This window comes from Eschrichtius robustus, chromosome 1, assembly GCF_028021215.1.
Source record: "Eschrichtius robustus isolate mEscRob2 chromosome 1, mEscRob2.pri, whole genome shotgun sequence".
Lineage (NCBI taxonomy): Eukaryota > Metazoa > Chordata > Mammalia > Artiodactyla > Eschrichtiidae > Eschrichtius > Eschrichtius robustus.
In genome coordinates, this window is record NC_090824.1 from 168778619 (window position 1) to 168791142 (window position 12524).

Below are 12524 nucleotides of genomic sequence, written 5' to 3' on the forward strand. Positions count from 1 at the left end.
TGCATAGCTGCTGAAATGAACCTAACTGAGATTATTCTGGTAGGAGATGGCAAAGTTGTTCAAAATATTTAAGAGCTCCTGACTGTAGAAATGCACTGTGGAAGCAAACCAGAAACTCTGAATTTCCCCACTTGAAAGTCTTAGACCTTCTCCTAACTGTGCTGGCAGATTTTATCCAAAGGCCTTCAGAACTGTGAGACCAAGGACACATCTCCTATTCACCATCTATTAATGTTGATCAAATAACTCCCATCACAACTAATGGACACCTGGTAAAACATGCTCAGAATATAATCTGTTTTAGCCAGTTTGGGGTAAAATTGTGAAGTAGGCAAATTTGTCCTGATGCCAAAATATTGGCTCTCTGTACACCAATGCCGAAATGAGATATGGAAAGAGAGTTTTGGAGGAGAATTGAAAGAGTAGCTTTATTCTTTGCCAGGCAAAGAGGAAACACAGCAGGCTAGTGCCTCAAGAACTGTGCCCCCTTCCTGGGGAATAGGGAGAGGTTTTATAGCCCGGGGCTTGTGGTCTGGGGTAGGTGATAAGCCTCAAAGTAATGAAGGTCTTGCATTTCTTTTCTTCTGCAAATTTATAGCCAAAGCTGTTGTCAGGCAGCTCAGCAACCAGGTCTGGTGTCCCTGAAGTTATTGGCCCATGACCTTCTTTCTGAAATGAAGAGTACTACAAGGTAGTGTAGGGGGAGAAGAAATGCCAAGTGCAGAGTGCAATTCACATGGAGTAAGAGAGTAATTAGTTTTATGAAGGATAAGTCTAGCTACAAGTGCTTGTTAGTAGTAACAGCTAAAAAAATAATCAAGATCACTTAACTCTTTCAGGCCTGTTTATGCTGTTTCCCCAGCCTGTTCATTGTTTCCTTGTTTTCCTTTTCTATCAGAAAAGTCTTATTTCTACGTTTGCTGCAACAGTCTCTGCTGCTCCTTCACTCCCACTATCTCCCCCTGCCCTGGAATCCTGGGTTCTTGGGATGCTCTTGCCACCTCCTGCTTCCCAGAGCCCTCCCTTCGGGTTCTGCCACCAAAAGTCAGCTTGTCTACCGTGTTCCCAAAGAGTCCTATCATAGAGACAGAGGGAGGACTCTGGGTACAAGGTATTAACTGGTGGGCTAATGATGGTCCACAGATTTGCCCTCCTGGATAACTCACTGCCTATTCCAGCCCCTGGAGGCCGAATCAACACCTACTACAACACTGCATATTTACACACCACTTGAGGTTGACAAGGACCTTGATAGCCGAACAGTTTCTTATACTTTATATCTATTGCTCTTTTAGGAGGTAGCGGAGGCCCTGTGATGATTCACCTTTTACGGATGGTTCCCTGCACTTCAGGGTGGCCTGGTGATTGGCCCCCTGTCGTAAGGCTAATACGTGTGAGGCCAGGCATTGACCGGAGTTCTCCTATCGCTGGTCCAGACACCTTTCGCTGTGTCATTCTTTTTTTTTTTCTTTTATTTTTTAAAATTAATTAATTAATTAATTTATTTTTGGCTGTGTTGGGTCTTCGTTTCTGTGCAAGGGCTTTCTCTAGTTGTGGCAAGCGGGGGCCATTCTTCATCGCGGTGCACGGGCCTCTCACTATCGCGGCCTCTCTTGTTGGGAGCACAGGCTCCAGACCCGCAGGCTCAGTAGTTGTGGCTCACGGGCCTAGTTGCTCCGTGGCATGTGGGATCTTCCCGGACCAGGGCTCAAACCTGTGTTCCCTGCATTGGCAGGCAGATTCTCAACCACTGCGCCACCACGGAAGCCGTCGCTGTGTCATTCTTGAAGGGACAGCCATCCAGGGTGGGAACTTCACCTGGGGCAAGGCAGCAGGGAGGTATTCTTTTAGCAAGAAGAATCTCCCGTGTTTCTCACATCTCACCTTGAAGTAGTCCATAAGCCAGTTGAGTGATACATGGAGTTGAACCACACATGTTTTGGAAAGTTTGTAATTTAAAGGCTCTGCTTTTTCCAGTAAGGCTATAATATGGGGTTTGAATAAAAGAATGTAAACAGTCATCACATCCTGAGTTCCTTCAAGTCTCCTGGTGAACACTAACTCCACATAAGCATACTTCCAGGCCTAAAGGTTTTCCTCTTCACCATGTTTCAGGAATTACAGTGAGTGCTCTTGAGACAGGCTGGGACCTGGGACTCTTTGCTGAGACCTGGGACCCTTTGCTGCAGTGCTGCAATGCTTGCACATGGACACACCTCTCCACGAACAACAAAATACTAAGAAACTGTATGGGACTAAAAATAACTGCTTTCATACAGGCAGTTGGGGCAAATTCTGGACCTAAAAGATACAAAGAAGCCAAAAAACCCAACGGCCACTTTTGAAGAGCCTGGAGGAAAAACAGGGTGTCCGGAGCAAAAGCAGGGTACTGTGCATGCCCCCTGCACACAACACCACCTAAGGGGTGGGCAAAACGCCTAAGCCACCCCTCCGGCCTGACCCCTGGACACACCCCTACCCTCACCCCATATAAGGAACAAGCTCGCCCCCCCTCAGCTAGTGAGCAAGCAAGGGAACCTGTTGTTTGCTCTCGCTCCCCGCTGCTGCAGCCGGGGCCCCAATAAAGCCTTGCCTGAATTTCTTGTCTGGCTTCTAGTCAATTTCTATTGATTGGGGAAGGCCAAGAACCCTGGTCGGTAACAGTCGAATAGGGCCGTGACCGTGGTCTGAAGGTGGATGTGGTGTGTGTTGCAGGACTGGGGCAGGGTGTGCCCGTCGTGGGCCTCGTGGTGGAAGGGGGCCCAAACGTGATTTCCATGGTCCTGGAGTATCTCCGAGAAGAGCCTCCGGTCCCCGTGGTGGTCTGCGACGGCAGTGGCCGGGCCTCGGACGTCCTGTCTTTTGCACACAAGTACTCTGAAGAAGGAGGGTAAGATTTCTGATATGTTACAAAGGGTGGGGTTTTGAATACCTTCTTGTTAGGCCCAGAGGAAATCGTGATCCATTTAGCTGTTCCAAAAATGGAAAAGAAGGAAGACTTACTAGCCCTCCTCTCCCACTTCCCAAGGTCAGCAAGTGAGGGAGCTCTCAGGAGCGTGGTGTTTCTTACGGATTCTTTCTCAGGAGGGAAGATGCTCTCTCCCAACTGCATTTTCCCTTGTAAGTTTTTCAACAAGCCTGGAATTTAGGACAAGTGTGAACACAGTTTTCGACTATAGTCCCCTTGGGTCTGCTATCCTGGGATATCCTCCAATGATAAAGTTTCAAATCAAAGATACCAGACGGGCATAGAGATGTCTGATTTATTCACGTACAGATTTCACCTGTGTTGTTTTCTTCTCTTTCCCATTTCCTTCGAACAGGGTAATCAATGACTCCCTCAGAGAACAGCTTCTAGTTACCATTCAGAAAACATTTAATTACAACAAGACACAATCGCATCAGCTCTTTGCGATGATCATGGAGTGCATGAAAAAGAAAGAACTTGTAAGTGTCTTGAGTTGACTTCCCAAGCGCTCCACAGAGAGAATTATGTTTCCTCTCTAATTCTGCCCATGTGTGCAGGATGGAGTAGTTCCTATTTCCATTCACCCTTTTCCTAGAGGCATTTTACAGATCCTGACCCAACTGGTGGTTCTGTCCATGTGCGGGAAGCAGGCTAAGCACAGGCAGATTCTCTTCGGAAGAGGGACACGGGTGCTTCAGATCTTTTAAATGTCAGGGCACTTCAGGCTACATCCCACCAATTCTGAGGCTCATGATATCAATCAGATTCAAAGCATCAAGGAGTGACATATGCCATGCTTTCAGGTGTACTTACAAAATTCTACCAGATACACTCATTTTCTCCCACTCTTCGCCTCCTTAATTACGCTTATAAGGAAGAGGCACTCTTGTTGCACAGAAAACAGCCTCTTTGAAATTCTAAATCTACAAGTTTCCTACAGATATATCAAATCTGAGTGGAGATGACTTTGTCATCTTCAATAGCCATTTAGATATTGACATGTACATCCTGCATGAGCTCCCTCAGCTCCAGATGGGGTAAAGAATAAAATAAGATCCAGGCAAGGATTCAAAATCAGGACGAGCAATGCTGTTCTTTCTGAATCAGAAGCACCTGGTGTAAAATCATGTCGCTCTCGGGATTGCTGCATTAGCGTCAGACTCTATGGTCCTTTTTATTTATTTATTTATTCATTTATTTTAACATCTTTATTGGCGTATAATTGCTTTACAGTGTTGTGTTAGTTTCTGCTGTATAACAAAGTGAATCAGCTATATGTATACATATATCCCCATATCGCCTCCCTCTTGCATCTCCCTCCCACCCTCCCTATCCCACCCCTCTAGGTGGTCGCAAAGCACTGAGCTGATCTCCCTGTGCTATGCGGCTGCTCCCCACTAGCTGTCTATTTTACATTTGGTAGTGTATCTATGTCAACGCTCCTCTCTCACTTCGTCCCAGCTTATCCTTGCCCCTCCCCGTGTCCTCAAGTCCATTCTCTACATCTGTGTCTTTATTCCTGTCCTGCCCCTAGGTTCATCAGAACCATTATTTTTTAGATTCCATATATATGTGTTAGCATATGGTGTTTGTTTTTCTTTTTCTGACTTACCTCACTCTGTATGACAGACTCTCGATCCATCCACCTCACTACAAATAACTCAATTTCATTTCTTTTTATGGCTGAGTAATACTCCATTGTATACACGTGCCGCATCTTCTTTATCCATTCATCTGTCGCGCCAGATCTTGTTTGTGGTCCTTTTTAAGCAGCTCCCCAATTCTCCCTCTTGTTTTCCACTTTGCTTTACTCAGTCTTTTCACGATTAATCTGTTTTCAGGTCACTGTGTTTAGAATGGGTTCCGAGGGTCAGCAAGACATCGAAATGGCAATTTTAACCGCTCTGCTGAAAGGTGAGCTCTCAGGAAACAGCCACTCCTGTCCTTTCGTGCTGGCCTCCCCGGAGCTCTGCTTGTGGCTGGGAAACCCCTCCCCCCTCCTCCCGCCGGGAACTGTGTCTGCTGGGGATGGAACCCCGAGCCCGCCAGGCTGCCTAGAAATTATCTCAGGATAAAGCCATGGTAAAACGATGGGGCTCGAAATGGGTTTCTTGGGAGGGGGACTTTTCTTGGCGGGCCAATGGATCATGATGGGCTGAAGTCAAGAACCAGTTTCCGTCTGTAACTAGCTCATTACAGGTTTGAACTCACAGAGGGTAAGCGTGAAATGATTTTTCATTTGCGATCCCTGCATCCCGCAGTGCTCTGTCCAATTTCCCCGGCCCACTCCTAACGACAGGTGCCACCTGGCTGCTCATGGGGTCACCTCTCTGCTCCACTGGAAAGGGGAGGGTGCTGGAGGAAAGGGGCGGGGGGTCACCATCAGGCTGGCTGCTTGGTAGGAATGAGCTGGTCCTTGGATTTGGGGCCTGAGTGATTCCTCAGGGGCCAGAGAAAAGGCAGCCGTGCTTATTTCCAGGCTGCTGCTGAGCCAGCCTGGGGAAGCCTGTGTTCCCCACCCAGCCCCTGTCACCCCCAGGCGACCCAGGCATGGAGTGAGTAGTGCCCCATCTCTTGCCTTCCAGGCACAAACGCATCGGCTCGGGACCAGCTGAGCTTGGCGCTGGCTTGGAACCGCGTGGACATAGCTCGCAGCCAGATCTTTGTCTTTGGGCCCCGCTGGCCGGTGAAACTAAGTGTTTTTCAATTCATACCATTCGTCATGACTTTGTACAGAGGATGCATTAATATGTTCTCCCTTGTGTCGTGGATCTCAGGAAGTTATCTGGGCTTCCTGATGACCCGATGTCTAATCTTTAGGATTATTAGGAAATGTTGCTATTTCATTTCAAAGAACCAGCAAGAAGTAAGAGCTCCTAGCACTAACTTCAGATTCAAACCAGCGCTCTTGAAGAAAGAGCACTAAATATTTTATCATTGCTGGTGAACATGGTTTTTCACCCTTTTAAAGAAAAAGAAGAAAGAAAATAGCTCATTAAAATGAAATACAGTGATTGCATTGAAAGCATTGATTTTTCAAATTATGTTCCATGAAACCCCGGAGGCCTAGGGGACTCTGTGAGTGTGATCATTGTGTATGGTCTTTGGGATGTGGTGTGTGTGTGTGTGGTTTGGTGTATTGTGTGTGTGTCTCTTTGTGTAGCACGTGTGTAGGTTGTTAAATGTGTGTGTGGATGTGTGGTGTGTGATTGTGCTATGGTTTACCGTACATGTGGTGTACGTCCGTGGGATCTGTGTGTGTGTGTGGTTGTACGTGGGTGTGGTGTGGTGCGTGTGGGGTGATGAGCAGCTCTCAGCCTCCCACTCCTTCAATCAAAGCAGCTTCTTTACAGACTTGTGGTTGCCAAGGGGGAGGGGTGTGGGGGAGGGATGAATTGGGAGTTTGGGATTAGCAGATGCAAACTATTATATATAGAATGGATGGACAACAAGGTCCTACTGTATAGCAAGGGGAACTATATTCAATATCCTGTGATAAACCATAATGGAAAAGAATGTGAAAAAGAGTATATATATATGTTTATAACTGTATAGCAGAAATTAACATTGTAAGTCAACTATACTTCAGTTTTCAAAAATTAATTTTTTTAAAAAAGCAGCTTCTTTGATGGGTTTTGTAGATTGGGACTCAGGGTAAATTTTTGTTTGCAAAATGGGCTCTGCTGCTTCAAAAGGGGTTTGGGATATCTAGAGGGTTCATGTCAGACTTTAAAAACCATATTTCTCGAAACAGGCCTGGTATATCCCTGCAAAAGGCATTTCATTTTTCACAGTCACCCTTTATTTAATTAGCGTAAAGAATTTAAGGGATCAGATGAGTGTATTAAAGGAATAAGATACAGGGTTGGGGGGGTGTGGTTTGTGCATGTTGTTTACTGAACTATGCAAATTAAGAAGAATAGCACGACACCTTAAATATCTTAATTCCTTTTGAATCTCCTGGTTTTAACACTCTTGGTAAAGGACTTGAGAGCAAGGTAAATTGCTCCATGAATGGTTATGAGGCAGCTTGCTGTGGCAGAGAATCTAAGAGATTCCAGAAAGGATTGCAAAAAGGGGCTCTGTCATGAGCTCCCGAGACCAGCTACTCAGTAAGAGGGATCCCGGCTTTTGTTTGCTTTTTTTCTTTTCGAGCGGCAACTTTCTGAGGACGCGGTCCTGAGTTAACCACACAGAGAGGGCCAGGCTTTCAAGATTACAGAAAGGACCTGACCCAGGGAACGGGCCACACACGCAGGCTCTACCTGGCCTGAAGCAACGGCCTTCGTCCGTCTGCTTGTTAGAAAAGCAATAAGTAATTTCCAGAAAGCATAGAAAATACAGACAGGCAAGATGAAGGAAACAATCACTCATGACTGCCCCCCCACAGAAAAACTCAGCAATACTGTATGTGTTTTATAATTTCATTTTTTCACTCTTATGTTGGCATTAAATATTCTCTAACCTCCTTTTTCACGTTGCTTAGTGTTTTGTGCTATCTGTTATCCAGTGGACGCATAAATATGGTCTGAAAAGCAAATAACAGAGCAGAGCGTACCGTGAAAAACGGAGCCCTCACACCCCACCTCCCAAAGGCACTCAACTGTCCCCGTGTTCTGGTTTCCTGACGGCGGCCTCTGTTCGTTGACATAACACGTTTTATCACTTTCTCGATTAATCACGTGTAGATGTGTCTTTCAATTCTCCACTTGGAAAGAGAAGGAAGTAGCTCGCTTGCCCTGCCTGCTCTGCCCCTCCTGCGTTTGATGCCTGTATGTTTAATTCTCTTATTGGTTATCATGATAGCTTTGAACCATCTACTTGCTTCATCAGCGTTAGACTCTCACGTTGTAAAATGAGGAAATTAGTGGCTCTACACATCCCCTTCCTTTCCCTACACCGTCAGTGTTCCTACTTGGGTCAACCTCATCTTCTACACGATGGAGATGGTTGATGCTTACACGTCGTTCTGTAATACTCACTCAGGTCTGTTTACGTCTCACTCTTTAATCATCACATTTTCATATTGGTCCTTTTTATTTTTATTTTTTTACCTGGATATTTATTTTTATTTTTTAACTGGGTATTTGCTTCCAGTTCTTGACTGAGAACAATGAATTATGTTGCTGTGTACATTTATGTGCAGGTCTTATGTGGACGTATGTTTCCATTTCTCTTCAGTCGATAGCTAGGAGTGGATTTGCCAGGTAGATGGAAAATGTATGTTTACCTTTTTAAGAAACTGCTTGTCTGTTTTCCAAGGCAGCTGTAGCATTTTACATTCCCACCAGCAATGTAAGGAGAGTTTCTCTATGTCCTTGCCAATATTTGGTACTGACAGATTTTTTTTAAATTTTAACTATTCTAGGGATGTGTAGTAGTATCTCATTATGGTATTTATTTATTTATGATCAGATATATTTTTAACCTCAATAAAGGAGGGGCAAGCTTCAAACAAATTTCTAATGTAATTCTCATTTAAGACATGCATATTTTTTCTTTTTCAAAAAAGTGAAGTATAGTTGATTTACAATGTTGTGTTCGTTTCAGGTGTACAGCACATATATAATTCAATTATGTATATAATCTTTTTCAGATTCTTATCCATTAAAGCTTATTGTAAGATATTGAATCTTGTTCCCTGTGCTATACAGTAGGTCCTCATTGTTTATATTCTTTTATTTTTAATTGAGATATAATTGACGTATGATGTATTAGTTTCAGGTGTACACAGTAAAGATTCGATATTTGTATAAATTATGAAATGATCACTACAATAAGTCTAGTGAACATCCATCACCACACACAGTTACAGTGTCTTCTCTTGTAATAAGAACTTTTAAGATCTACTCTCTTAGCACCTTTCAAATACACAATACAGTATTATTAGCTGTAGTCACCATGCTGTACATTGCACCCCCAAGACATTTATTGTATAACTGGATGTTTGTGTCTTTTCACCATCTTCATACACTTTGCCCACCCCCACCCCGCATACCAGGTCTTTATGTTGATTCTAAAAATGGAGAAAGCAGAAGACTTTACTGCGATTCTGTACAGATTGTTCACTGCTGAACCTAACATTATGGCTGAACTCAAAGAGAAAGAAAGGTAGCCCTGGGTCAATTACCTGGGCCACACAAAGGAAAATACAACAAGCATCAAGGTTCCTACAGTCCATCCATTGTTTAAAATTATGGGACCTTTGAGTTTCCTTCATATTTGGACCATGACTTATTTGAATAGCTAGATGTTTGCTTTTCCTTGCATTTCCAAATTGATTCTCTTTTTTCTTCGTACCATATGCCTCACATCATTAAGACGATCTATTCTTTTAATTATTACTGTCCACTGAGTGCAATTCCCTTTCTTCTTGTAGAATCTTTCAAAGCCTCGTGTTTCTCTGGATGCTCTCAAAGTTTGCTGTGCAGCTGACCACATCAGACACCCCTGCAGTGTGTGTTCTCAGAGAGGCTCATTTCTTCCCACACTCCATGTCTTCCTCTCTCTCGGATTTTTTTTTCATTTCGCTGCAGTATATCTTCAAGTAATTTTTTTCATGAACATGTGTGGGAAGATAACCATTCTCTGTCTTTACATGTCTGAAAACACTCTGCCACACACCAGGCTCATGGTTGCCATGTGATCCTCTTCCAATTATGATGAACCACTGTCTTCTCTCAGATGTAGTTTGAGGTCTGCTCTTTATCTTCAGTGTTTAGAAATTTCACAAGGACATGTGTTCTATTTCAAACAAATGAGAATGAAATGTACAGAGACAGCAAACTCAAGGACTCGTATGGCCAGTCATGTGGCCATTCATTCTGCTTGGCTGTCAAAGGCCCCTTTATGATAAAGACCCAAGTCTTTCCCGAGCTCTGTGAAATTTTCTTCTACCGCTTCTTTGAGTATTTCAGCCTTCATTTTCTCTCTTTCTCTTCCTCTGGAATTCCTATAAGTTAAGCAAATGTTGGTCCCCTTGGGCTGATCCTCCATTTTATCATTTCTGTCTCTCTATCATTTTGCTGTAGGTTTTTGGAAATCGCAACTTTTTCCTTAGCATTCTCTTGTGCTATTTTTTTAAATGTAGGCAATCCTATTTTTGATGTCTGAGAAAGCTTTCTTGTTTCCTGATGGTTCCATTCTCATGTCAGCCTGTTTTCATCTCATGAATGCAATATCTGAGGATACAAATTATATTTTTTTTAAGTCCTCTCCTGTTCCCTGAATTATCTCTATTTTCTCCCTGGTCAGCTGTTCCCATTGTTCATTTTGTCCTTTTCTGTTGCAGATCCTTGCTTGCCTATCCCCATTTCAGAGTGAGGGATGGGACTGAATAATTAGTATAAGGAGCCTATTTTACAAATAGGTTTTTCTCCTCCCTGGGAGGACTGACCAAGAGTTCCCTATTTAGGAGGGGGGTGTCTACTGAACAGCTTTTCTTTGCCCTCTGCAGATTGGAGCAGGTTGGTGCGGCGCTGGACCTCCCTATGCAGACCCTCCCAAATTTTTTTTTTAACATCTTTATTGGAGTATAATTGCTTTACAATGGTGTGTTAGCTTCTGCTTTATAACAAAGTGAATCAGCTATACATATACATATATCCCCATATCGCCTCCCTCTTGCATCTGCCTCCCACCCTCCCTATCCCACCCCTCTAGGTGGTCACAAAACACTGAGCTGACCTCCCTGTGCTATACAGCTGCTCCCCACTAGCTATCTATTTTACATTTGGTAGTGTATATATGTCCATGCCACTCTCTCACTTTGTCCCAGCTTACCCTTCCCCCTCCCTGTGTCCTCAAGTCCATTCTCTACATCTGCATCTTTATTCCTGTCCTGCCCCTAGGTTCTTCATAACCTTTTTTTTTTTTTTTTTAGATTCCATATATATGGTTAGCATATGGTATTTGTTTTTCTCTTTCTGACTTACTTCACTCTGTATGACAGACTCTAGGTCCATCCACTTCACTACAAATAATTCAGTTTTGTTTCTTTTTATGGCTGAGTAATATTCCATTGTATGTATGTGCCACATCTTCTTTATCCATTCATCTGTCGATGGACACTTAAGTTGCTTCCATGTCCTGGTTATAGTAAATAGAGCTGCAGTGAACATTGTGGTACACGACTCTTTTTGAATTATGGTTTTCTCAGGGTATATGCCCAGTAGTGGGATTGCTGGGTCATATGGTAGTTCTATTTTTAGTTTTTTAAGGAACCTCCATACTGTTCTCCAAAGTGGCTGTATCAATTTACATTCCTACCAACAGTGCAAGGACCCTCCCAGTTCTTCAGCAGACATTCTTCCAGGTTCTGCCAGGGTGAAGCCCAGGAGTAGAGTTGCTCTGCACTCACCCACTGGGGAGGGGGTGTGACATACGAGAGGGGGTGGGTGGTCTCCTGCTCTGTAGACAGTCCTTTACTAATCACCATGCTTTCTACCCACCATTAACTCTCCCTCTTTGGAAATCTGGTCCCACCTCCACTATTACCCCCACATTATTCATCCTGGGCTTCAGCTGCCTCCCCACAGCTTTAACTACCCAACAGCATTTCCAGAAACGTCTTAATGGCTCTGGTCTGCCTCTTCTCCCTGAAATGAATTTTTCTTTTCCATAGTCCTCTGCTGTCATTTCCACGGGAAGAGAGGGAAAGCAGGAAACACGAGATCAAGACCACAACCTGGAACCAAAAGTCCTTCTTTGTCTCCCCCACAATCAAGTATACGGTCTCTCAGGTCTTCCTTTAATAGTTGAAGTTCTCCATCAACTATGTGCCTATGACTCTGTGGTCTTTCTAGAATTCTTTTTTTTTTTAAATTTATTTATTTAATTTATTTATTTTTGGCTGCGTTGGGTCTTCATTGATGCGCGCGGGCTTTCTCTCATTGTGGCGAGCGGGGGCTACTCTTCATTGTGGTGCTCGGGCTTCTCATTGCAGTGGCTTCTCTTTGATGGGGAGCACGGGCTCTAGGCATGTGGGCTTCAGTAGTTGTGGCTCACAGGCTCTAGAGTGCAGGCTCAGTAGCTGTGGCACACAGGCTTAGTTTCTCTGTGGCATGTGGGATCTTCCCGGACCAGGGCTCGAACCCGTGTCCCCTGCATTGGCAGGTGGGTTCTTTTTTTTTTTTTTTGGCAGGTGGGTTCTTAACCACTGCACCACCAGGGAAGCCCTGACCCCTTCACAGTTGTCTTCTCTGGTCTTCATCAGCTGCCACAGACACTTCTCTTTGGCGCCTTTAAACTTACCTCTCAACACCCTTTCCTTTGGGCAAAAACACACTCAGTCAAAACTTCAGCCACTTTAAGCGCATGAGTGCACTTCATCAAGCATATAAGTAACAGAGGGTCACGAAATCAGGAGCTTCTCCATCAGGCAGCCAGGCCTGTGACAGCTGAGTGTGTGTGTGTGTGTGTAGTCACGAGTGTGTGTGTGTGTGTAGTCACAAGTATGTGTGCCTGTGTGCATGTCTGTGCATGGGTGCTCATGGTTGCACGAGTGTGTGTGCATGTGTACCTGTGTGTGCACGTGCACCTGTATGTGGGTGCATGT

The 12524-nt window shown here is 44.3% G+C and overlaps 1 protein-coding gene across 1 annotated transcript in view; it reads left to right on the forward strand.

Moving 5' to 3' along the window:
- The window catches only part of TRPM1 (transient receptor potential cation channel subfamily M member 1), a 111813-nt gene that overhangs the window by 47612 nt on the left and 51677 nt on the right, over positions 1-12524 (forward strand). The window contains 4 exon segments of the mRNA XM_068544150.1: positions 2716-2890; positions 3324-3447; positions 4810-4882; positions 5554-5654. Coding sequence (XP_068400251.1) covers positions 2716-2890; positions 3324-3447; positions 4810-4882; positions 5554-5654 — 473 coding nt within the window.